A 27,627-nucleotide genomic window follows, 5' to 3' on the forward strand; every position below is an offset into this window, starting at 1 on the left:
GTACGGTTCAGGAGAGGAGCTCTGGGAGGTACGGGTACGGTTCAGGAGAGGAGCTCTGGGAGGTACGGGTACGGTTCAGGAGAGGAGCTCTGGGAGGTACGGGTACGGTTCAGGAGAGGAGCTCTGGGAGGTACGGTTTAGGAGAGGAGCTCTGGGAGGTACGGTTCAGGAGAGGAGCTCTGGGAGGTACGGGTACGGTTCAGGAGAGGAGCTCTGGGAGGTACGGGTACAGTTCAGGAGGGGAGCTCTGGGAGGTACAGTTCAGGAGAGGAGCTCTGGGAGCTACGGTTCAGGAGAGCAGCTCTGGGAGGTACGGGTATGGTTCAGGAGAGGAGCTCTGGGAGGTACGGGTATGGTTCAGGAGAGGAGCTCTGGGAGGTACGGTTCAGTAGAGGAGCTCTGGGAAGTACGGTTCAGGAGAGGAGCTCTGGGAAGTACGGTTCAGGAGAGGAGCTCTGGGAAGTACGGTTCAGGAGTGGAGCTCTGGAAAGTACGGTTCAGGAGAGGAGCTCTGGGAAGTACGGTTCAGGAGAGGTGCTCTGGGAGGTACGGGTACAGTTCAGGAGAGGAGCTCTGGGCGGTACGGTTTAGGAGAGGAGCTCTGGGCGGTACGGTTTAGGAGAGGAGCTCTGGGAGGTACGGTTCAGGAGAGGAGCTCTGGGAGGTACGGTTCAGGAGAGGAGCTCTGGGAGGTACGGTTCAGGAGAGGAGCTCTGGGAGGTACGGTTCAGGAGAGGAGCTCTGGGAGGTACGGTTCAGGAGAGGAGCTCTGGGAGGTACGGTTCAGGAGAGGAGCTCTGGGAGGTACGGTTCAGGAGAGGAGCTCTGGGAGGTATGGTTCAGGAGAGGAGCTCTGGGAGGTATGGTTCAGGAGAGGAGCTCTGGGAGGTATGGTTCAGGAGAGGAGCTCTGGGAGGTACGGGTACAGTTCAGGAGAGGAGCTCTGGGAGGTACGGGTACGGTTCAGGAGAGGAGCTCTGGGAGGTACGGTTCAGGAGAGGAGCTCTGGGAGGTACGGGTACGGTTCAGGAGAGGAGCTCTGGGAGGTACGGGTACGGTTCAGGAGAGGAGCTCTGGGAGGTACGGGTACGGTTCAGGAGAGGTTGTGGCTGATTCATAGGAAGCTGCAGCTCCGTTCCAAGATTACTGACTAACGAGATTATCTGAGGCTGCTGTGCTTCTTCCATCACATGGTTATGTAGCTGCTCGCTGTTACTCCTCAGTGTGTCTCCTAACCTAGATCCATGGCATATCTCAGCCAGGGTCATTATACAACGACCGCTTTGTGGGAATAGCACTGCAACCTGCGTTGTGAGGAAAGTCCTGGGGTGGTGGATAGTGTTATGTCTCCCCCAGCTCTAATTGCTGCATCATAGCAGGCGTAAAATAGATATAAATAGCGTAATATAGGCATATGGCTTATTTTGTTTTTTTCTCTTAATTTTAGCCTGGTCCTGCTATGGCATCAACGTCATCGTTGGTGATATGTGGTGCTTTGTTGTTTACTAAATAAGGGGATTAAGTGAGTGACAGTGTTTCCTCTGCATTATGAGCTCCAAGTGGTCTATCTAAAAAAAAAAAAAAAAAGCCGGGCACTGGTGCCTGTATTGTCCAAGGCTGTGAATGATGCTTCTTGTTACCTTTTAAATAACACAGCAACGTGTTTCATTTGTAGTGGGCATCCAATTCCCTGCTACGAGCATACATTAAACAGCAGACATCCAGTCGTATCTAATCCTGGAATAACTAGCGTCAGACTAAGAGGACCGGACTATAGCCATCGTAGCCTGTGTCACTGTTATGGTAGCCTCAGTCCCGCTGTATATTGATGTACTGGATTTGGCAGATCAGGCAATTCTGTGTAGTTGAGAAAGATACAATGGGTACATTACAGTGTTGGGATCCCAGTGACTGAGGGGGAGATGTACTAAGCAGTGATAAAAGTGGAGAAGCAAGCCAGTAGAGAAGTTGCCCATGGCAACCAATCAGCTCCTCTGTATACTTTTATAGTATGCAATTATAAATGTTACATCAATGCTGATTGGTTGCCATGGGCAACTTCTCCACTTTTATCACTGCTTAGTACATGTCCCCCTCAGTCTGGCCAGTGATAGAAGATGGAGCATAGATTTGGGGGTCAACATAACTTGTAATTTTGTACATTTACATTTTTGGGTCAAAAAAGACACTCGGCGCAAGCCGAGTCGCACGAGACCTGGCAGCTCACTCGTCTGTGAGGAAGCATTGGTAGATAATAGATGATCAGGAACTTGGTTCAGTAGACCACTTCTACTCTCCAGGTCAGTGCCATAGAAAGTCAACGTGGTACCGGTCTTCCCAAAGGGAACCAAAAATGGAAACCAGGAAAGGTCAGACCTGCGTGTCAGGCTTCCACCTTAGATAAATTATTTGAGGGTTTCGCAAGGGATTAAATATAATATGGTTTCATTATGAAAGGGTCATGGCTAACAAAGACTGGTTTAATATGAGGAGGTAGGATTTCAGCTGGATCTTTAGTGCAGTTGGTTGATGATTTTCCAATATTGGGCCTAATTCAGACCTGATCGCTCGCTAGGGGTTTTTTGCACTGCTGTGAACAGACAGTCGCCGCCCATAGGGGAGTATATTTTCGATTGGCAAATGTGCGATCTCAAGTGTAGCAGAGCTGTATAAAAAGATCTTGTGCAGTCTCTGCGCAGCCCAGGACTTACACAGCCGCTGCGATCACATCAGCCTGTTCGGGGCCAGAATTGACGTTGGGAACCCTCTCTGCAAACACATGGACACACCGGCGTTTCTCTGACGTCCTAAGTGGATGCTGGGACTCCGTAAGGACCATGGGGAATAGCGGCTCCGCGGGAGACTGGGCACAACTAAAGAAAGCTTTAGGACTACCTGGTGTGCACTGGCTCCTCCCACTATGACCCTCCTCCAGACCCCAGTTAGAATCTTGTGCCCGGCTGAGCTGGATGCACACTATGGGCTCTCCTGAGCTCCTAGAAAGAAAGTATATTTAGGTTTTTTATTTTACAGTAAGATCTGCTGGCAACAGACTCACTGCAGCGAGGGACTAAGGGGAGAAGAAGCGAACCTACCTAACAGGTGGTAGTTTGGGCTTCTTAGGCTACTGGACACGATTAGCTCCAGAGGGATCGACCGCAGGACCCGACCTTGGTGTTCGTTCCCGGAGCCGCGCCGCCGGCCCCCTTACAGAGCCAGAAGCAAGAAGTGTTCCGGAAAATCGGCGGCAGAAGACTTCTGTCTTCAACAAGGTAGCGCACAGCACTGCAGCTGTGCGCCATTGCTCCTCATGCACACCTCACACTCCGGTCACTGATGGGTGCAGGGCGCTGGGGGGGGGGGGGGGGCGCGCCCTGAGGGCAATATAAGACACCTTGGCTGGCAAATCATCACAATATATAGTCCCAGGGCTATGTATGTGATAAATTACCCCTGCCAGAATCCATAAAAAAGCGGGAGAAAAAAAGTCCGCCGAAAAAGGGGCGGGGCTATCTCCCTCAGCACACTGGCGCCATTTTTTCTTCACCGTGCAGCTGGAAGACAGCTCCCCAGGCTCTCCCCTGTTGTTTTCAGGCTCAAAGGGTTAAAAAGAGAGGGGGGGGGGCACTAAATTTAGGCGCAATATGTGTATACGAGCAGCTATTGGGGGAAAAATCACTTAGTTATAGTGTTAATCCCTGCATTATATAGCGCTCTGGTGTGTGCTGGCATACTCTCTCTCTGTCTCCCCAAAGGACTTTGTGGGGTCCTGTTCTCAGTCAGAGCATTCCCTGTGTGTGTGCGGTGTGTCGGTACGGCTGTGTCGACATGTTGGATGAGGAAGGTTACGTGGAGGCGGAGCAGAGGCCGATAAATGGGATGTCGCCCCCTGTGGGGCCGACACCAGAGTGGATGGATAGGTGGAAGGTATTAACCGACAATGTCAACTCCTTACATAAAAGGCTGGATGACGTAACAGCTGTGGGACAGCCGGCTTCTCAGCCCGCGCCTGCCCAGGCGTCTCAAAGGCCATCAGGGGCTCAAAAAACGCCCGTTACCTCAGATGGCAGACACAGATGTCGACACGGAGTCTGACTCCAGTGTTGACGAGGTTGAGATATATACACAATCCACTAGGAACATCCGTTACATGATCTCGGCAATGAAAAATGTGTTACACATTTCTGACATGAACCTAAGTACCACATGAAAGGGGTTTTATTTTTGGGGAGAAAAGCAGCCAGTGTTTTGTTCCCCCATCAGATGAGTGAATGAAGTGTGTAAAGAAGCGTGGGTTCCCCCGATAAGAAACTGGTAATTTCTAAAAAGTTACTGATGGCGTACCCTTTCCCGCCAGAGGATAGGTCACGTTGGGAGATATCCCCTAGGGTGGATAAGGCGCTCACACGTTTGTCAAAAAAGGTGGCACTGCCGTCTTAGGATACGGCCACCTTGAAGGAGCCTGCTGATAAAAAGCAGGAGGCTATCCTGAAGTCTGTATATACACACTCAGGTTCTATACTGAGACCTGCAATTGCCTCAGCATAAATAGTGCTGCTGCAGCGTGGTCTGATACCCTGTCAGATAATATTAATACCCTAGACAGGGATAATATTTTGCTAACATAGAGCATATTAAAGACGTCGTCTTATATATGAAGGATGCACAGAGGGATATTTGCCGGCTGGCATCCAGAATTAATGCAATGTCCATTCTGCCAGGAGGGTATTAGAAACCCGGCAGTGGACAGGTGATGCTGCCTTTAAAAGGCACATGGAGATTCTGCCTTATAAGGGTGGGGAATTGTTTGGGGATGGTCTCTGGGACCTCGTATCCACAGCAACAGCTGGGAAGAAAATTTTTTACCTCAGGTTTCCTCACAGCCTAAGAAAGCACCGTATTTTCAGTCCTTTCGGCTTCAGAAAAGCAAGCGGGTCAAAGGTGCTTCCTTTCTGCACAGAGAAAAGGGAAGAAGGAAAAAGCTGCACCAGACAGCCAGTTCCCAGGATCAAAAATCTTCCCCCGCTTCCTCTGAGTCCACCGCATGACGCTGGGGCTCCACAGGTGGAGACAGGTGCGGTGAGGGCGCGTCTCGGGAACTTCAGGGACCAGTGGGCTTGCCCACAGGTGGATCCCTAGGTTCTGCAAGTAGTATCACAGGGATACAGGCTGGAGTTCGAGGCGACTCCCCCTCGCCGTTACCTCACATCAGCCTTGCCTGCTGCCCTCGGAGAAAGGTAGTACTGGCGGCAATTCACAAGCTGTACTTCCAGCGGGTGAACTCAAGGTACGAGGGGTACCTTGAGTTCACCCGCTGGAAGTACAGCTTGTGAATTGCCGCAACATTTTGGAATAGTAACCCCGGCCTTGTTGAAGGAGGGCTTCAACAAGGCCGGGGTTACTATTCCAAAATGTTGTGGTACCGAAACCAGACAGTTCGGTGAGACCCATTCTAAAATTGAAATCCTTGAACACTTATATACGAAGGTTCAAGTTCAAAATGGAATCGCTCAGGGCGATTATTGCAAGCCTGGAGAATTTCATGGTATCACTGGACATCAAGGATGCTTACCTGCATGTCCCTATTTACCCTCTTCACCGGGAGTACCTCAAAATTGTGGTACAGGATTGTCATTACCAATTCCAGACGTTGCCGTTGGTCTGTCCCCGGCACCGAGGTATTTACCAAGATAATGGCCGAAATAATTATCCCGTACTTGGACGATCTCCTTATAAAGGCGAGGTCCAGGGAGCAGTTGTTCGTCTGAGTAGCACTATCTTGGGAAGTGCTACAACAGCACGGCTGGATTCTGAATATTCCAAGGTCGCAGCTGGTTCCTACGACGCGTCTACTGTTCCTGGGTATGGTTCTGGACACAGAACAGGATAAAAAGGGTTTCTCCCGGAGAAGTCCAAGGAGTTATCGTCTCTAGACAGAGACCTCCTAATACAAATACAGGTGTCGGTGCATCAATGCACGCGAGCCCTGGGAAAGATGGTAGCTTCTTACGAAGAAATTCCATTCGCCAGGTCCCATGCAAGGATCTTCCAGTGGGATCTGTTGGACAAGTGGTCCGGGTCGCATCTTCAGATGCATCGGCGGATAACCCTGTCTCCAAGGGCCAGGGTGTCGCTGTTGTGGTGGCTGCAGAGTGCTCATCTTCTAGGGGGCCGCAGATTCGGCATACAGGACTGGGTCCTGGTGACCACGGATGCCAGCCTTCGAGGCTGGGGGGCAGTCACACAGGGAAGAAACTTCCAAGGCTATGGAAAAGTCAGGAGACTTCCCTACACATAAATATTCTGGAACTAAGGGCCATTTACAATGCCCTAAGTCAGGCTAGACCCCTGCTTCAACACCGGCCGGTGCTGATCCAGTCAGACAACATCACGGCGGTCGCTCATGTAAACCGACAGGGCGGCACAAGAAGCAGGATGGCGATGGCAGAAGCCACAAGGATTCTCCGATGGGCGGAAAATCATGTGTTAGCACTGTCAGCAGTGTTCATTCCCGGAGTGGACAACTGAGAAGCAGACTTTCTCAGAAGACACGACCTCCACCCGGGAGAGTGGGGACTTCATCCAGAAGTCTTCCAAATGATTGTACACCGTTGGGAAAGGCCACAGGTGGACATGATGGCGTCCCGCCTCAACAAAAAGCTACAAAGATATTGCGCCAGGTCAAGGGACCCTCAGGCGATAGCTGTGGACGCTCTGGTAACACCGTGGGTGTACCAGTCGGTGTTTGTGTTCCCTTCTCTGCCTCTCTTACCCAGGGTAATGAGAATAATAAGAAGGAGAGGAGTAAGAACTATACTCATTGTTCCGGGTTGGCCAAGAAGAGCTTGGTACCCAGAACGCCAAGAAATGATCTCCGAGGACCCATGGCCTCTGCCGCTCAGACAGGACCTGCTGCAGCAGGGGGCCTGTCTGTTCCAAGACGTACCGCGGCTGCGTTTGACGGCATGGCGGTTGAACGCCGGATCCTGAAGGAAAAGGGCATTCCGGAGGAAGTTATCCCTACGCTATTTAAAGCTAGGAAAGAAGTGAACGCAAACCATTATCACCGCATATGGCGGAAATATGTTGCGTGCTGTGAGGCCAGGAAGGCCCCAAAGGAGGAATTTCAGCTAGGTCGATTTCTGCACTTCCTACAGTCAGAGGTGACTATGGGCCTAAAATTGGGTTCCATTAAGGTCCAGATTTCGGCTCTATCGATTTTCTTCCAAAATAGAACTGGCTTCACTGCCTGAAGTTCAGACTTTTGTTAAGGGAGTGCTGCATAGTCAGCCCCCGTTGGTGCCTCAAGTGGCACCGTGGGATCTCAACGTGGTGTTGGATTTCCTGAAGTCGCATTGGGTTGAGCCACTTAAATCCGTGGAGCTACAATACCTCACGTGGAAAGTGGTCATGCTGTGGGCCTTGGCGTCGGCCAGGCGTGTATCAGAATTGGCGGCTTTGTCATACAAAAGCCCTTATCTGATTTTTTATATGGATAAGGCGGAATTGAGGACTCGTTCCCAATTCCTTCCTAAGGTGGTATCAGTTTTTCATGTGAACCAACCTATTGTGGTGCCTGCGGCTACTTGGGACTTGGAGGATTCCAAGTTACTGGACGTAGTCAGGGCCCTGAAAAGTATATGTTTCCAGGACGGCTGGAGTCAGGAAAACTGACTCGCTATTTATCCTGTATGCACCCAACAAGCTGGGTGCTCCTGCTTCTAAGCAGACTATTGCTCGCTGGATCTGTAGCACGATTCAACTTGCACATTCTGCGGCTGGACTGCCGCACCCTAAATCTGTAAAAGCCCATTCCACGAGGAAAGTAGGCTCTTCTTGGGCGGCTGCCCGAGGGGTCTCGGCTTTACAACTTTGCCAAGCTGTTACTTGGTCGGGTTCAAACACTTTTGCAAGAGTCTACAAGTTTGATACCCTGGCTGAGGAGGACCTAGAGTTTGCTCATTCGGTGCTGCAGAGTCATCCGCACTCTCCCGCCCGTTTGGGAGCTTTGGTATAATCCCCATGGTCCTTACGGAGTCCCAGCATCCACTTAGGACGTCAGAGAAAATGAGATTTTACTCACCAGTAAATCTATTTCTCGTAGTCCGTAGTGGATGCTGGGCGCCCGTCCCAAGTGCGGATTGTCTGCAATACTTGTTTATAGTTATTGCCTAACTAAAGGGTTATTGTTGAGCCATCTGTTGAGAGGCTCAGTTATATTTCATACTGTTAACTGGGTATAGTATCACGAGTTATACGGTGTGATTGGTGTGGCTGGTATGAGTCTTACCCGGGATTCAAAATCCTTCCTTATTGTGTCAGCTCTTCCGGGCACAGTATCCTAACTGAGGTCTGGAGGAGGGTCATAGTGGGAGGAGCCAGTGCACACCAGGTAGTCCTAAAGCTTTCTTTAGTTGTGCCCAGTCTCCTGCGGAGCCGCTATTCCCCATGGTCCTTACGGAGTCCCAGCATCCACTACGGACTACGAGAAATAGATTTACCGGTGAGTAAAATCTTATTTTTTCCAACCACTCCCTGAAAACGGTCAGTTGCCACCCACAAACGCCTTCTTCCTGTCAGTCTCTTTGCGAACGGCCGTGCAAATGGATTCTTCGCACAAACCCATCGCTGAGCAGCGATCAGCTTTGTACCCGTGCGATGCGCCTGCGCATTGCAGTGCATACGCAGTTCTGACTTGATCGCAGCGCTGCAAAAAACGCTAGCGAGCGATCAGGTCTTAATTACCCCCATTGTTCAGTAGTCTTCCACATATGTCTGATATGGTATGAGAGTTGGTTGAAGGAAGAAGGTAGCCACGAACAGCACCTATTGAGATTGGTAAGCTTGTGCGAGCAGGGCCCTCTTCCCTTATAATTATGGTAATTATGTATCTATGTGAAACTGTTAACTTGTTTATAACGGTCTTTGCTCAATCAGTTGTATTCCCCTGTGTTCGGCGCTACAGAACCCTTGTGGCTCCTTATAATTAAACCCTGATAACATTTATCATTAGTGGGGTCCCACAGGGATTGTCCTGTTCAATGTTTTTAGTAATCGCCTTGTAGATGGCCTATCAATGAGAAGGTGGCCATATTTGCTGATGACACTAAGCTATGTAGGTTTAACATGGGACAGTATAGTAACTTTCTACAGAAACATTTGCGGTAGCCTGGGACGTGGAATGGCAGATAATAGAACATGTAATGTAGATAATTTTAGGGCTATGCACCTGGTATGTTGTAATAAATATATTTGCACATAAAATGTAATACAGTTGGGGAAGCTGAAATAGAATTGGCCGCGGTAAAAGCGGAGTAAGGGAAGATAGGGCACCTGGTGCAGAGTGAGTACTGCGCCAGTTTCCCATATTATTTGTGGGAGGTCAGTGACGGCTGCAAATACTGGATGATGACTGGCCGGCAACACTAGTAACCCACTTGTCATTGGCTATTTACGAATGCTGTGCTTACTACGATTGGTGCTTTCTTCATCACTCGGGCATAGATTGGGGTTTTGTGAGCGTATTTAAGCAAAATGTTTTATCCTGCTTTGTGACCAACTCTGTCTTTGCTAGGGATGCACCTTAGAAGCCTAGCATTGTATGGCCGGGCTTACTTCTTCAAATCATGAGATTTGGTGGCTAGTTTCTATCCACAGTGGATTGGATTCTAAAGCGGTTAAATGGATCAGAACCTGGTTTTAGGATAGGAAACAGAGAGTTGTAGTAAATGGAGTGCATTCACAGTAGGAAAATGGTACCAGTGGAGTACCCCAGGGATCTGTATTTGGACCAGTGGTTTATAATATCTTTGTTGGTGACATTGTAAATGGCATTAAAGGGAAAGTATGCCTTTTTGCAGATGACACAAAGGTATGCAACAGGGTAGATACACCAGGAGGGTTTAAACAAATGATTGAGTATCTAGGTAGACTAGAGAAATGGTTAAGAGCATGGCAATTGCAGTTTAATGCCAAAAATTGAAAAATCATGCACTTGGGTCTCAAAAATCCAAAGGCTAAATATAGTATCAAGGGTACTATAATGGAAACTACTGAGGAGGAAAAGGATCTAGGCGTCACTATTTCAGGTGACTTAAAGGCAGGTAAGCAATGTAACAAAGCAATGAGGAAGGCAAATCGGAATACTGTGTTCAATTCTGGAGGCCATATCTTCAGAAGGATATTAATACATTAGAGACTGTACAAAGAAGGGCAACTAAAATGGTGCATGGCCTACATCACAAAACATACCCAGAAAGACTAAAAAATCTCAATATGTATAGTTTGGAGCAGAGAAGGGAAAGGGGGGGACATGATAGAAACTTTCAAATATACCAAGGGTTTTAACAAAGCCCAAGAGGGAAACAGTCTTAAAATGAAGAGAAGCAATAGGACACAATTACCTACACTGAGACTGGAGGGAGGTAGGTTCAGGGAAAATTTGAGGAAAAATTACTTCACAGAAAGGGTTGTGGACAAGTGGAATAGCCTCCCGTCAGAGGTGGTAGAGGCTAAGACAGTAGAGCAATTTAAAATGCATGGGATAGACATAAGGATATCCTTACAAAGAAATAAGGATCAAATAGGGTTGAGGTAACCTAAAGAATAAAAAAAGGGGCAGACTAGATGGGCCAAGTGGTTCTTATCTGCCGTCAAATTCTATGTTTCTATGAGCAGAAGAGGCCAAAGCCTCATGTATGCGTAAATGAGCTTACCACAGCTAAATATAAGCTGGCAGCCATTTACGGGACATCGGAAATTACGCATTCGATGGCTGGCAACAGTTGCAAACCCAGTACTCCTTGGAAAAAGAATGTCCATTAGATTAAGAACATCGATTGTTGCTTGCTATTGGTTTCTGATGTCCATCCCTAACTTATACACCAGTGACTACAAAGTCCAATAAAATCCTGGGGTACATGAAAAGGTGGATAGGCTTGAATAACAAAAACTTTTTGTACCAACAACCTTACAGAGGACAACGGGGGAATAGAAAAACTATCTTTCTCTAACGTCCTAGAGGATGCTGGGGACTCCGTAAGGACCATGGGGATAGACGGGCTCTACAGGAGACATGGGCACTTTAAGAAAGAATTTAGTTCCTGGTGTGCACTGGCTCCTCCCTCAATGCCCCTCCTCCAGACCTCAGTTTGATACTGTGCCCAGAGGAGCTGGGTGCTTTTCAGTGAGCTCTCCTGAGTTTTGATAGAAAGCATTTTGTTAGGTTTTTTATTTTCAGGGAGCTCTGCTGGCAACAGACTCCCTGCATCGTGGGACTGAGGGGAGAGAAGCAGCCCTACTCTCTGAAGCTAGGTCCTGCTTCTTAGGCTACTGGACACCATTAGCTCCAGAGGGATCGGTACGCAGGATCTCGCCATCCGTCCCGGAGCCGCGCCGCCGTCCCCCTCGCAGAGCCGGAAGACAGAAGCCGGGTGAGTATGAGAAGCAAAGAAGACTTCACAGGCGGCAGAAGACTTTGTGATCTTCACTAGAGGTAACGCACAGCACTGCAGCTGTGCGCCATTGCTCCACACACCTCACATACTCCGGTCACTGTAAGGGCGCAGGGGGGACGCCCTGGGCAGCATTTGGGACCTCATATTGGCAAAAGACCACATATATACAGCTAAACACTGTATATATGTATGAGCCCCCGCCAAAAAAATTACAATTTAAGCGGGACAGAAGCCCGCCGCCGAGGGGGCGGGGCTTCTCCCTCAGCACTCACCAGCGCCATTTTTTCTACACAGCACTGCTGAGAGGAAGCTCCCCAGGCTCTCCCCTGCTGATACACGGTAGAAGAGGGTTGAAAAGAGAGGGGGGGCACATAATTAGGCGCAAAAAAGATATAAACAGCTACTGGGTTAACATTAAGTTACTGTGTTATTCCTGGGTTATATAGCGCTGGGGTGTGTGCTGGCATACTCTCTCTCTGTCTCTCCAAAGGGCCTTGTGGGGGAACTGTCTTCAGAAAGGACATTCCCTGTGTGTGTGGTGTGTCGGTACGCTTGCGTCGACATGTCTGATGAGGAAGGCTATGTGGGAGAGGAGCGGGAACAAATAAATGTGGTGTCTCCGCCGACGGCGCCGACACCTGATTGGATGGATATGTGGAAGGTTTTAAATTATAATGTTAATTCCTTGCATAAAAGATTAGACAAAGCAGATGCATTGGGACAGTCAGGGTCTCAACCCGTGCCTGATCCTATGTCGCAGGGACCGTCAGGGTCTCATAAGCGCCCACTATCCCAAATTGTTGACACAGATACCGACATGGATTCTGACTCCAGTGTCGATTACAATGATGCAAAGTTACAGCCAAAATTGGCTAAATCCATCCGTTATATGATTATAGCGATAAAGGATGTTTTGCACATCACAGAGGAAACCCCTGTCCCTGACACGAGGGTACATATGTATAAGGGAAAGAAACCTGAGGTAACTTTTCCCCCCTCACACGAACTAAATGAGTTATGTGAAAAAACTTGGGAATCTCCAGATAAAAAACTGCAGATTTCCAAACGGATTCTTATGGCGTATCCTTTCCCGCCAACGGATAGGTTACGATGGGAATCCTCCCCTAGGGTGGACAAAGCTTTAACACGCTTATCCAAAAAGGTAGCCCTGCCGTCCCAGGATACGGCTACCCTCAAAGATGCTGCTGATCGCAAACAGGAGGGTACCCTGAAGTCCATTTATACACATTCAGGTACCTTACTCAGACCAGCAATCGCTTCGGCCTGGGTCAGTAGTGCGGTGGCGGCATGGACAGATACCTTATCAGAGGAGATTGATATCCTAGATAAGGATACAGTTTTATTGACCCTGGGGCATATTTAAGACGCTGTCCTTTATATGACAGATGCTCAAAGAGACATTAGTCTACTGTGTTCTAGAATAAACGCTATGTCGATCTCTGCCAGAAGGGTCCTGTGGAATCGGCAATGGACAGGCGATGCCGACTCAAAAAGGCATATGGAGGTTTTACCTTACAGGGGTGAGGAATTGTTCGGAGAAGGTCTCTCGGACCTGCTCTCCACAGCTACAGCTGGAAAGTCAAATTTTTTGCCTTATGTTCCCTCACAGCCTAAGAGAGCACCGCATTATCAAATGCAGTCCTTTCTTTCACAAAGAAACAAGAAAGTCCGAGGTGCGTCCTTTCTTGCCAGAGGTAGGGGCAGAGGAAAGAAGCTGCACAACACAGCTAGTTCCCAGGAACAGAAGTCCTCCCCGGCCTCTGCAAAATCCACCGCATGACGCTGGGGCTCCACTGGCGGAGTCGGGCCCGGTGGGGACGCGTCTTCGGAATTTCAGCCACATGTGGGTTCCCTCCCAGGTGGATCCCTGGGCAATAGAAATTGGGTCTCAAGGTTACAAGCTGGAATTCGAAGAGATGCCTCCTCGCCGGTATTTCAAATCGGCCCTACCAGCTTCCACCCTAGAGAGGGAGATAGTGTTAAATGCAATACAAAAATTGTATCTTCATCAGGTGGTGGTCAAGGTTCCCCTCCTTCAACAGGGAAGGGGTTATTATTCGACCATGTTTGTAGTTCCGAAGCCGGACGGTTCGGTCAGACCCATATTGAATTTAAAATCTCTGAACCTATACTTGAAAAGGTTCAAGTTCAAGATGGAATCGCTAAGAGCGGTCATAGCAAGCCTGGAAGGGGGGGATTTTATGGTGTCACTGGACATAAAGGATGCGTACCTTCATGTCCCCATTTATCCACCTCATCAGGCGTACCTAAGATTTGCGGTACAGGACTGTCATTACCAATTTCAGACGTTGCCGTTTGGTCTCTCAACGGCCCCGAGGATTTTCACCAAGGTAATGGCGGAAATGATGGTGCTCCTGCGGAAGCAAGGTGTCAAAATTATCCCGTACTTGGACGATCTCCTCATAAAAGCGAGATCAAGAGAGCAGTTGCTGAAGAGCGTATCTTTCACTGAAAGTGTTACAGCAACACGGCTGGATTCTCAATATTCCAAAGTCGCAGTTGGTTCCTACGACTCGTCTGCCTTTCTTGGGCATGATTCTGGACACGACCCAGAAAAGGGTTTATCTTCCGATAGAAAAAGCCCAGGAACTTATGACTCTGGTCAGGAACCTTTTGAAATCAAGACAGGTGTCAGTGCATCATTGCACTCGAGTCCTGGGAAAGATGGTGGCGTCATACGAGGCCATTCCCTTTGGCAGGTTCCATGCAAGGACTTTCCAATGGGATCTGCTGGACAAGTGGTCTGGGTCACATCTACAGATGCATCGGTTGATCACCCTGTCCCCCAGGGCCAGGGTGTCACTCCTGTGGTGGCTGCAGAGTGCTCACCTTCTCGAGGGCCGCAGATTCGGCATTCAGGATTGGATCCTGGTGACCACGGACGCAAGCCTCCGAGGTTGGGGAGCAGTCACACAGGGAAGAAATTTCCAAGGTCTTTGGTCAAGTCAAGAGACTTGTCTTCACATCAACCTCCTGGAATTAAGGGCCATATACAACGCCCTACGTCAAGCGGAGACCTTACTTCGCAACCAACCAGTTCTGATCCAGTCAGACAACATCACCGCAGTGGCTCATGTAAACCGCCAAGGTGGCACAAGGAGCAGAGTGGCAATGGCGGAAGCCACCAGAATTCTTCGCTGGGCGGAGAATCATGTAAGCGCACTGTCAGCAGTGTTCATTCCGGGAGTGGACAACTGGGAAGCAGACATCCTCAGCAGACACGACCTACACTCGGGAAAGTGGGGACTTCATCCAGAAGTCTTCGCACAGATTGTGGGTCGGTGGGAACTGCCACAGATAGACATGATGGCGTCCCGCCTCAACAAAAAGCTACAGAGGTATTGCGCCAGGTCCAGAGACCCTCAGGCAGTAGCGGTAGACGCCGTAGTGACACCGTGGGTGTTCCGGTCAGTCTATGTATTTCCTCCTCTTCCTCTCATACCCAAGGTGTTGAGGATGATAAGAAGAAAAGGAGTGAGAACAATCCTCATTGTTCCAGATTGGCCACGACGGACCTGGTATCCAGATCTGCAGGAAATGCTCACAGAAGATCCCGTGGCCTCTTCCTCTAAGACAGGACCTGTTGCAACAGGGACCCTGTCTGTTCCAAGACTTACCGCGGCTGCGTTTGACGGCATGGCGGTTGAACGCCGGATCCTAGCAGAAAAAGGCATTCCGGTTGAGGTTATCCCGACGCTGATAAAGGCTAGGAAGGAAGTAACAGCAAAACATTATCACCGTATATGGCGTAGATATGTTTCTTGGTGTGGGACCAAGAATGCTCCTACGGAAGAATTCCATCTAAGCCGTTTCCTTCCCTTCCTACAAACGAGTGGATTTGGGCCTTAAATTAGGCTCCATTAAGGTCCAGATTTCGGCCCTATCCATTTTCTTTCAAAAAGAATTGGCTTCTCTCCCAGAAGTTCAGACTTTTGTAAAGGGAGCACTGCATATTGAGCCTCCTTTTGTGCCTCCGGTGGCGCCTTGGGACCTTAATGTGGTGTTAAGTTTCCTAAAGTCACACTGGTTTGAACCACTTAAGACGGTGGAGTTGAAATATATCTCACGTGGAAGGTGGTCATGTTATTAGCCCTGGCTTCAGCTAGGCGAGTGTCGGAATTAGCGGCTTTGTCACATAAAAGCCCCTATCTGGTTTTCCATATGGATAGAGCGGAATTGCGGACACGTCCTCAGTTCCTGCCAAAAGTGGTTTCATCCTTTCATATGAACCAACCTATTGTGGTGCCTGTGGCTACACGGGACTTAGAAGATTCAGAGTCCCTTGATGTGGTCAGGGCTTTGAAAATTTATGTAGCCAGGACGGCTAGAGTCCGGAAAACAGAAGCACTGTTTGTTCTGTATGCAGCCAACAAGCTTGGCGGCCCTGCTTCAAAGCAGACTATTGCTCGCTGGATCTGTAACCCGATTCAGCAGGCGCTTTCTACGGCAGGATTGCCGTTACCTAAATCGGTTAAGGCCCATTCCACTAGGAAAGTGGGCTCTTCTTGGGCGGCTGCCCGAGGGGTCTCGGCACTACAGCTGTGTCGAGCTGCTACTTGGTCGAGTTCAAACACCTTTGCAAAATACTATAAGTTTGATACCCTGGCTGAGGAGGACCTCATGTTTGCTCAATCGGTGCTGCAGAGTCATCCGCACTCTCCCGTCCGTTTGGGAGCTTTGGTATAATCCCCATGGTCCTTACGGAGTCCCCAGCATCCTCTAGGACGTTAGAGAAAATAAGATTTTACTTACCGGTAAATCTATTTCTCGTAGTCCGTAGAGGATGCTGGGCGCCCGTCCCAAGTGCGGACTTCTTCTGCAATACTTGTATATAGTTATTGCTTCAATAAGGGTTACGTTATTGTTGCATCAGGCATGAACTGATGCTATGTGTTATTTGTAATACTGTTAACTGGGTTGTTATCACAAGTTATACGGTGTGATTGGTGTGGCTGGTATGAATCTTGCCCTGGATTACCAAAATCCTTTCCTTGTACTGTCAGTCTCCTCTGGGCACAGTTTCTCTAACTGAGGTCTGGAGGAGGGGCATAGAGGGAGGAGCCAGTGCACACCAGGAACTAAATTCTTTCTTAAAGTGCCCATGTCTCCTGCGGAGCCCGTCTATCCCCATGGTCCTTACGGAGTCCCCAGCATTCTCTACGGACTACGAGAAATAGATTTACCGGTAAGTAAAATCTTATTACCATGAGCATACGAAGAGAATCTTTACGGTAATGGTAGTTTATCTGTGGAATACCTTACCATGTGAGGCGCTGGTGACAAACTCAATAAACGATTTTAAGATTAAATTGGATACCCTTCACCTGCAATTAGAATATATGAAAACTTGAACTTGATGGAGCCATGTGTTTTTCCTTTATGTATTAAAAGCACGCTTTTAATACATAAAATATCTGACAGCATGTTCTGCTCCCATTTACCAAGATGTGATATATTTTTAGTAAGACTGCATAAGAATTTAGCTGAGGTAAAATAATATCTCATTTATTGTTTTATATGTTGAGAATGAAATACCAGCCATGGACTCCAATGGAAGAGTGCCCCCTAAAGGCAAATGATTGTAACTGACTGTAGCTTTTGAGGAAGAATGTTGTTAAACTTTAAGGTGCCTATGTTTTATTCAACAACAGAGCTGCAAATCGTTTATTGCTTTTAAAATAAAGAATGTCTGCCGTTTCCTTTAAATGTACAAAACTGTTGACTGTATTTTTTCTCTCCTGAAAGTACCGCTCGGACTGCCCTCCGGTAAGGAAGTGTATCCTGCTGTGCGACAACAAGCTGCGGCTCCACACCCTGCAGGAACTCTTCTGTCTGTCGTTGGTAGAGATGCAGCTGGGTGAGTTAAACGTCATCACTTTATCCATGGGAAAATCACAAGGTGACAACTATATAATCCATTCCTAAAATCCTATAATATTATATTATCCCATTTTGGTTTATGTGGTATGTCTCACCCACACGCATTACTTGTTCACACTCAAAATTACAGGACTTTATCTGGGCTTCGCCCACTCTGTGGAATACCCTCCCACGCACAATAAGACTTGCCTCTAGTCTCCAAATCTTTAAACGTTCTCTGAAAACTCACCTCTTCAGAGAAGCCTACCAAATTCCAGACCCACCCGCATAACCTTCAGTGCTTCCCTATCTAATTACATCCTCACTGTACAGTACACATAACATCACATATCTTGAATTTCTTTACTCTCACACCCTCCTGACACTTGGCCAACATTGCGGGGGGATCATATCATACAATCCATTAAGAACCTAGCAATCTGGCAGGACCATTATGCAATAGATAGCATCTATCCTTGTGTATCAGTGCCTATTTCCCTATAGATTGTAAGCTTGCGAGCAGGGCCCTCCTACCTCTGTCTGTCTGTTTTTACCCAGTTTTGTTCTATTACCGTTCTAATTGTAAAGCGCAACGGAATATGCTGCGCTATATAAGAAACGGTTAATAAATAAATAAAATAAATGTGGTACTAAGTTACCTTGTATGTAAAGTTCTAAGCTTTTATCATTGCGTGTTACAGTTTATATGCCGGTCATTTGTCAAACATAGTTGGTGAGAGAGATAAAGTACCAACCTATCAGCTCCTTTCATTTTTCAAACAGCCTGTAAAATGACAGAAGCTGGTGTATTGGTACATTATCTCTCTCCATGACGTCATACATCTTCCCCTTTATAAGTGACAGCTGCACATCAGCGACAAATGTGGTGAAAAGCAACCTAGGCAGGCACGTGATTGTTACCTGTTCACCCTATGAATGTAAACCCTGGTGTGTTTGACAGATCATAGGAAGACACATTCAGCTATTGACACACAATCCTGGACCAGTAACATGGGGGGTAATTCAGAGTGGATCGCAGCAGCAAATTTGTTAGCAGTTGGGCAAAACCATGTGCACTGCAGGTGGGGCAGATGTAACATGTGCAGAGAGAGTTAGATTTGGGTGGGTTATTTTGTTTCTGTGCAGGGTAAATACTGGCTGCTTTATTTTTACACTGCAATTTAGATTTCAGTTTGAACACACCCCACCCAAATCTAACTCTCTCTACACATGTTTTCTCTTACGTCCTAGAGGATGCTGGGGACTCCGTAAAGGACCATGGGGTATAGATGGGCTCCGCAGGAGACATGGGCACTATAAAGAACTTTTAGTATGGGTGTGCACTGGCTCCTCCCTCTATGCCCCTCCTCCAGACCTCAGTTAGATCCTGTGCCCAGAGGAGAATGGGTGCATTACAGGGGAGCTCTACTGAGTTTCTCTGAAAAAGTATTTTGTTAGGTTTTTTATTTTTAGGGAGTCCTGTTGGCAACAGGCTCCCTGCATCGTGGGACTGAGGAGAGAGAAGCAGACCTACTTAAATGATAGGCTCTGCTTCAAAGGCTACTGGACACCATTAGCTCCAGAGGGAGTCGGAACGCAGGTCTCACCCCGCCGTTCGTCCCAGAGCCGCGCCGCTGTCCTCCTCGCAGAGCCGGAAGATAGAAGCCGGGTGAGTATAAGAAGAAAAGAAGACTTCAAGGCGGCAGAAGACTTCAGATCTTCACTGAGGTAAGCCATTGCTCCCACATGCTACACACACAGAACGGGCACTGATGGGTGCAGGGCGCAGGGGGGGCACCCTGGGCAGCAATAAACCTCTGGTCTGGCAAAAACGGGTACATTAGGCTGCGGAGGCAGTAAACGAAGAGATCCCCCGCCATATTTTGAATATTGAAGCGGGACCGAAGGCCGCCGCTGGAGGGGGCGGAGCTTGATTCCTCAGCACTAACAGCGCCATTTTCTCCACAGAACGCTGCAGAGAAGCTGGCTCCCCGGACTCTCCCCTGCTGAACTCGGTGACAGAGGGCTGAAAAGAGGGAGGAAGAGGGGGGGCATGTTTAAGGCGCAGTGAGTGTATAACATTGATTATATATATAAAAAGCGCTATCTGGGTTATTCCAGTGTCAGGTTGGCGCTGGATGTGTGCTGGCATACTCTCTCGGTCTCCACAAAGGGCCTTGTTGGGGAATTGTCCCCTTATAGATATATCCCTGTGTTTGTGGGGGTGTCGGTACGTGTGTGTCGACATGTCTGAAGCGGAAGGCTCGTCCAAGGAGGAGGTGGAGCAGATGTGTGGTGCGTCTCCGTCGGCAATGCCGACTCATGATTGGATGGACATGTGGCATATGTTAAATGCGAATGTGGCCTCATTACATAAAAGATTGGACAAAGCAGAGTCCAGGGAGAAAGCAGGGAGTCAATCCACGGATTGGACTGGGTGACAGGGCCCTTCTGGGTCTCAAAAACGTCCCCTATCCCAAATAGTGGACACTGGTACCGACACGGATTCTGACTCCAGTGTCGACTACAATGATGCAAAATTACACCCAAGGGTGGCAAAAAGTATTCAGTGTATGATTATTGCAATAAAAGATGTTTTGCATATCACTGATGACCCCTCTGTCCCTGATGCGAGGGTGCGCATGTATAAGGAAAAGAAACCTGAGGTAACCTTTCCCCCATCTCATGAGCTTAACGAGTTATTTGAAAAAGCTTGGGAAACTCCAGATAAAAAACTGCAGGTTCCCAAAAGGGTTCTTATGGCGTATCCTTTCCCTGCACAGGACAGGGTACGTTGGGAATCCTCTCCCAGGGTGGACAAGGCTTTAACGCGCCTGTCCAAATAGGTGGCGCTGCCGTCTCCGGACGTGGCAGCCCTCAAGGATCCTGCTGATCGCAGGCAGGAGACTACTTTAAAGTCTATTTATGCGCATACGGGTGCTTTGCTCAGACCGGCAATAGCATCGGCATGGGTATGTAGCGCAGTTGCAGCATGGACAGATACCTTGTCAGCTGACCTTGATACCCTAGACAGGGATACCATTTTATTAACCTTAGCCCACATTAAAGACGCAGTCTTATATATGAGGGACGCACAAAGAGACGTTGGGCTGCTGGGTTCCAGAGCCAATGCCATGGCTATTTCTGCGAGACGAGCTCTATGGACCCGCCAATGGACGGGTGATGCAGACTCGAAGAAGCATATGGAGGTTTTACCTTACAAGGGTGAAGTGTTGTTTGGGGAGGGGCTCGCGGACCTGGTTGCCACAGCTACCGCGGGTAAATCTACCTTTTTACCTTTTGTTCCCCAACAGCAAAAGAAAACTCCACAGTATCAGATGCAGTCCTTTTGGTCGCATAAATCAAGAAGAGGTCGGGGCTCCTCCTTCCTTGCCAGAGGTAAGGGTAGAGGAAAGAGAACACCTGCTTCGGCTAGTTCCCAGGAGCAGAAGTCCTCCCCGGCTTCTACAAAATCCACCGCATGACGCTGGGGCTCCCCTAAGGGAGTCCGCACCAGTGGGGGCGTGCCTTCGACTTTTCAGCCAGATCTGTATTCTTACAGACGTGGATCCTTGGGTGATGGAAATTGTTTCCCAAGGCTACAGGCTGGAATTCGAAGAGGTGCCCCTCGCCGATTTTTCAAGTCGGCCTTGCCAGCTTCACCCCCGGAGAGAGATGTAGTGTTAGCTGCGATTCAAAAGCTGTGTCAACAGCAAGTGGTGGTCAAGGTTTCCCTGGTCCAACAGGGAAAAGGGTATTATTCAACCCTGTTTGTTGTGGTCCCGAAGCCGGATGGTTCGGTCAGACCCATTTTAAATCTAAAATCCCTAAACCTGTACTTGAAAAAGTTCAAATTTTTCGCTCCGAGCTTTAATATCCAGCCTGGAAGGCGGGGATTTGATGGTGTCACTGGACATAAAGGATGCATACCTTCATATCCCCATATACCCCCCTCATCAGGAGTACCTGAGATTCGCTGTACAGGACTGTCATTACCAGTTTCAGACGTTGCCGTTTGGGCTTTCCACGGCCCCGAGGATTTTCACCAAGGTTTGGCAGAGATGATGGTGCTCCTGCGCAGGCAGGGAGTCACAATTATCCCATACTTGGACGATCTCCTGATAAAGGCGAGATCGAGAGACCAGTTGCTGAAGAGCGCGTCGCTCTCCCTAAAAGTGCTGCAACAGCACGGTTGGATTCTGAATCTGCCAAAGTCACAATTGGTTCCAACGACTCGGCTATCATTCCTAGGCATAATTCTGGACACGGAACAAAAAAGGGTTTTTCTCCCATTGGAAAAAGCCCAGGATCTCCAGAACATGGTCAGAGACCTGCTAAAACCAAAATGAGTGTCTGTTCATCAATGCACTCGAGTTCTGAGGAAAATGGTGGCAGCCTACGAGGCCATCCCCTTCGGCAGGTTTCATGCAAGGACTTTTCAGTGGGACCTTCTGGACAAGTGGTCCGGGTCCCATCTACAAATACATCAGAAAATAACCCTGTTCCCCAGGGCCAGGGTGTCTCTCCTGTGGTGGCTGCAGAGTGCTCACCTTCTAGAGGGTCGCAGATTCGGCATTCAAGACTGGGTTCTGGTGACCACGGACGCGAGCCTCCGAGGATGGGGAGCAGTCACACAAGGAAGAAATTTTCAGGGACTGTGGTCAAGCCAGGAGGCTTGTCTACACATCAACATACTGGAACTGAGGGCCATATACAACGGCCTACGACTAGCTGAGAATCTTCTTCGCGACCTACCGGTTCTGATTCAATCAGACAACGTCACAGCCGTGGCTCATGTAAACCGCCAAGGCGGGACAAGGAGCAGAGTGGCGATGGCGGAAGCCGCCAGGATTCTTCACTGGGCGGAAAATCACGTAAGCTCTCTGTCAGCTGTCTTCATTCTGGGAGTGGACAACTGGGAAGCAGACTTCCTCAGCAGACACGATCTCCATCCGGGAGAGTGGGGACTTCATCAAGAAGTTTTTGCAGAGATAACAAGTCTTTGGGGAATTCCTCAAATAGATATGATGGCGTCACCCCTCAACAAAAAGCTTCGGAGGTATTGTGCAAGATCTCGGGACCCTCAGGCAGTAGCAGTAGACGCCCTGGTGACACCATGGGTGTTTCGGTCTGTCTATGTATTTCCTCCTCTTCCTGTCATCACAAAAATATTAAGGATAAGACAAACGAGTGCTGACAATACTCATTGTCCCAGATTGGCCACGAAGGGCCTGGTACGCGGATCTTCAGGAAATGCTCACAGAAGATCCGTGGCCTCTTCCTCTCAGGGAGGACCTGTTACAGCAGGGGCCCTGCGTGTTCCAAGACTTACTGCGGTTACGTTTGACGGCATGGCGGTTGAACACCGAATCCTAGCTGGGAAAGGTATTCCGGAGGAAGTTATCCCAACTCTGATAAAGGCTAGGAAGGAGGTGACGGCAAAGCATTATCACCGTATCTGGAGGAAGTATGTATCTTGGTGTGAAGCCAAGAATGCTCCTACGGAAGATTTCCATCTGGGCCGGTTTCTCCACTTTCAACAGACAGGAGTGGATATGGGCCTGAAGTTAGGCTCCATTAAGGTACAGATTTCGTCCCTATCTATATTCTTTCAGAGGGAATTGGCTTCTCTCCCAGAAGTCCAGACGTTTGTGAAGGGAGTGCTGCACATCCAGCCCCCCTTTGTGCCCCCAGTGGCACCGTGGGACCTTAACGTGGTGTTAAGTTTCCTGAAATCTCACTGGTTTGAACCTCTTCAAACAGTGGAATTAAAATTTCTCACGTGGAAGGTGGTCATGTTATTGGCCTTGGCATCTGCAAGGCGGGTGTCCGAATTGGCAGCCTTGTCCCACAAGAGCTCCTATTTGATTTTCCATGTGGATAGAGCAGAGTTGAGGACACGTCCTCATTTTTTGCCTAAGGTGGTTTCTTCATTTCATATGAACCAACCTATTGTGGTGCCTGTGGCTACGGGGGACTGGGAGGACTCCAAGTTCCTGGATGTAGTCAGGGCCTTAAAGATTTATGTAGCCAGGACGGCTAGGGTTAGGAAAACAGAGGCTGTTTGTCCTGTATGCAGCCAACAAGGTTGGCGCTCCTGCTTCTAAGCAGACTATTGCTCGCTGGATCTGTAACACGATTCAGCAGGCTCATTCGACTGCTAGCATTCGACTGCTAGATTGCCGGTACCAAATTCGGTAAAGGCCCATTCCACTGGGGCGTGGCCACGGCAGCACAGGAGTAGGCAGCAGGTCCCGGGAGCTCCCTGGCTAAATTATCCTGCAACATAATCCTGACCCCCTCTGGTGTGCCTGACTAGCCTGCTTCCTCTCCCCACACTGCGGGGCACCGGCAGGCATCTTTCTCTGCTCTCCCCGAGGTCCGTACGGCCGCGACGGCACACTTCCGGATCTGCGGCCTGTGCCTCCTCTGGATCCCCGGCCTCAATTTTGGCGGCTCCCGGCCGTGTTGCGCCCGGATCTCGAACGGCGGGCCTCTGTCACCGCTGGACGCCGCGGAATGGCGGGGGGACGACGGCTGGTCCTCCTCCTTCTGGCAGGCTGAGATTCGGGGCCCTGACTCCGGGAGAGAGCGCAGGTACTCCTGGAGAAGGGGAGAGGGCACTGTGAGATCGGCGGCCATTTTACCTACAGCTGCACAGACGGCCCCATTGCTCTGGACTGTCATCCTAGCCTGGAAGGGATATCTGCATCCAAGGGCTGCCTGGCCTGCTTGTCTGTGTCCGGTGAGTGAATTCTGCCTTCTGGGACCATACTGCAAGCTGACTCATTTTACATACGAACTATTGCATTGCTACTGCTCTCACCTATAGTCTGGGATGCTGCCTGTACCTTCTTTTATATTTGCCTACTACTTTGACGACCAGCTGCGGCTACATTTCTGCATACTGAAAGCCTAAGACTCCGCTGCTGTTGACTCCTTTTACGCTTCTGACCTGTGAATTTGCCGGAGTGTTTGTCACTACCTATTGTCCGTCATGGTTCGGGACGGCCAGCGCACGGCTACAGGTAAGCTGGAGAGGTTTGCCAGACGACCTAACCCACGGGCCTTGCAGGCCACTTCGCAGGGAGCCTCTCCGTCTCACTCCTATTCCCCATCTGCAACAGCTGCGGACTCCCCTACCACACCCTCAGCTCCATCCCTTCAACAAGTGCTGGAGGCCATTGCAGGGACGGAACAGCGTGTTTCAGATAAGATGGAGAAAGTGCAGTGTGATCTTTCATTGCTTCGACAGGATGTCCAGCGCATACGAGAGAGAGTGGGTGAGGCGGAAACCCGTGTCTCGAATCTGGAGGATATGTGGATCTCGAATCTGGAGGAAACAATCCGTTTCCACTGTGACCCAGCAGGTTTCATCCCTTCAATCCAAGCTATTAGACATGGAGGGTCGGCTACGTAGAAATAATGTGCGTTTTGTGGGCCTGCAGGAGAGGGAGGAGGGCTCTCAGCCTGAGGACTTCCTTGAATCGTGGCTAAAGGAAATGTACGGCGCTGAATCCTTCACGGCACAGTTTATGGTGGAGCGTGTACACCGGATACCATCCCGTCCTCTACCTCCTGGCGCTCCTCCGCGCACCTTCATCGCCAAATTTCTGCATTTATAAAGATCGTGACTCGGTCCTCCGTCTGGGACGCACAAAAGGCCCCCTTGTCAGGAATGGGGTTACCGTGTCCGCTTTCCCTGATTTTGCCGCGGACGTCCAGAAAGACCGAGCCCAGTTTATGCCTATTAAGAGGCGCCTCAGGGACCTGAACCTCTCCTACTCTATGCTGTTCCCTTCTCGACTCCGGGTGGTGGCGGGCGGGGAAACCAAGTTCTTTAACTCCCCTAGAGAGGCGGCCCAATGGCTGGACAGATATGCACCGGGTGCTCGTCAGCTGGCCCCGGAATGATGTCCTGCATTGCTTATGGTTCGTTTGGGCTCACCAGAGGTCCCCACCCATTGTCCAGGGAGCCCCCCCTTGGCTTTGGTGGCTCCAGACTTTTCTTTCTCTTGCTCACTCGATTTTGGTTAAGGGTTTTGTTGAGAATTTAGCCCTTGGGAGTTAGGAACGGTTGTTTGGGATATAAGTATGCCGAAGTTAGGGGTGGTATACGGGGAGGGGGGGGGGGGGGGGATGTCAGCAAACAGTTCGTTGCTGTTCCTTCTGCATGTTTTTTTCTTTCTATAGTTTGTTATTTTTCTCATGTTTGAATTTATTTCTGTGTGTATTTTCTTTGATGTGGGAAGTATGTTTGATGCATTGGATACTGTGGATTGCGATTCAGGGATTAAGTAAGATAAGCACTGTTCTTGCCTTTACTGACGACTTCCAGGATTATTTGCTGGGTCGTTTATCTACTGAGCTACATAGAACCCTACCTGGTCTATGGCTAATTTGAAATTTCTGACATGGAATGTTCGAGGTTTGAATAATGAGATAAAACGTTCCTTAGTTTTGACTACACTTCGGAAATATGGCCCGGATGTTACATGTCTCTGCGAGACTCACTTGGAGGGGAATAGGTTGTTGTCACTTAAAAGACCCTGGGTGGGCTGGGCCTATCATGCTTCTCATTCCTCCTCTTCCAGGGGTGTGTTGATTCTGATAAGAAAGTCGGTACACTTTGAGTTGGTGTCGGTCAAGACTGACCAGTATAGTCGTTTTGTGTTCCTTGACTGTAAGCTGAGTTCCCAGACCCACTACATTCTGGCGGTTTATGTCCCCCCCCCCCCTTTCTCATATAATGTGTTACAACAGGCTTCTTCATTCATAGCCTCCTCTCCAAGTACCCCGGTGATCTGCTTGGGTGACTTTAATAATGTTATGAATTTGACTTTAGACAAGTGGCGCTTTCCGCAGGCTGCTGGGGTGAGTTCTGGTCCAACTAAAATTTGCTGATTTTCTGAATAATTTGCAGTGGGTGGATGTGTGGAGGTCTCGGCACCCTACAACTGGTCAGTTTTCATGTTTCTCCGGCACGTATGGCTCATTTTCCAGAATCGACCTGATCCTACTGTCTCCCGTTCTTCTCCCCAGGGTGGTTGACTTCCAGTACGAGGCCCGGGGTATCTCTGACCATTCCCCTATGATGTTGACTCTTACTATGGCAAGCCAGAGGGGACAATCTTATTGGAAACTGCATCCTTCCTGGCTGATACAAATGGGCGACTGCTCTGACCAGGTGACTCAGTGGGAGGGTTATTTTAATGACAATGTAGGGTCGGCCCCGGGAACAGTGGTCTGGGATTCATCTAAGGCCTTTTTAAGGGGTACGTATATTAGACGAATATCTGCTCACAAGATATCCTGCAGGGAGAGGGAGCGAGCCCTTGAGAGTGACGCCAGGGATCTGCAGTCCCGCTACTTGGTGGAGGGCACCCCTGCACTGAAAGCACGCTGGTTGGCGGCTCAGTCAGCATGGGTGGCTCATTTGTCTGATAAAAACTCGCGCTCGCTTCTATTTCAGGCTACTAATATTTATATGCAGGGAGACAGGCCTGGTGGCCTGCTGGCTCGACTGGTACACTGCGACCGCCCTGGCTCTACGATTACCCAGATGTCCGGTAGCTATGGCTCCCTTGTAGACACCACGCCGGACATTGCGCAGTTATTTCATTCTTACTATGCTATAGTTCACAGTATGTTCGGCATTAGATCTCTCCACTTATTTGAGAAATATTCCCTTACCCACACTCTCCTCTGAGGCCTCTGAAGTGTTGGAGGCACCTTTGACACTGGAGGAGGTGACGGCGGCTATTGGTTTATCTCCCAATGGCAAGGCACCGGGTTTTGACGGCATCCCCTCTGAGGTATATAAAACCCATATTGATTTTTTTGGTCCCAGGCTTCACGCCCTGTATTCTGATATATTTGTTAATAATGAACTTCCCCCCTCTATGTCGGAAGGCGATTATCATAGTGATCCCGAAGCCCGGAAAAGACCCTAGGTCCCCGGAATCCTATTGACCGATCTCATTGATTCCCACTGATGCTAAGATCCTGGCAAAAATTCTAGCAGTTCGGCTTAACACCGTAATTACCTCCATTGTCCACCCCGACCAGACCGGCTTTATGCCAGGGATGTCCACTTCTATTAACTTGCGTAGATTATATACCATTTTACAAATCCCACATGATTTTCCCTCCGACTCGGTAGTGGTCTCGCTGGATGCCGCCAAGGCATATGACAGTATTGAATGGTCTTATCTATGGGAAGTCATGACATGTATGGGCTTCGGGCCTAATTTTATACGATGGACTAAAC

General features: G+C 49.2%; 1 protein-coding gene across 4 annotated transcripts in view; it reads left to right on the forward strand.

Annotated features, from left to right (window-relative positions):
* WDCP (WD repeat and coiled coil containing) overlaps window positions 1-27,627 on the forward strand; it is a 115,567-nt gene that overhangs the window by 82,060 nt on the left and 5,880 nt on the right. For all 4 annotated transcript variants that reach the window (XM_063915290.1, XM_063915287.1, XM_063915288.1 and 1 more), the window contains one exon: window positions 17,244-17,355. In XM_063915290.1, the coding sequence (XP_063771360.1) occupies window positions 17,244-17,355 (112 nt within the window). The remainder of the gene's footprint in view (window positions 1-17,243; window positions 17,356-27,627) is intronic.

Source organism: Pseudophryne corroboree, chromosome 4 (assembly GCF_028390025.1).
Source record: "Pseudophryne corroboree isolate aPseCor3 chromosome 4, aPseCor3.hap2, whole genome shotgun sequence".
In the NCBI taxonomy this organism is placed as follows: Eukaryota; Metazoa; Chordata; class Amphibia; order Anura; family Myobatrachidae; genus Pseudophryne; species Pseudophryne corroboree.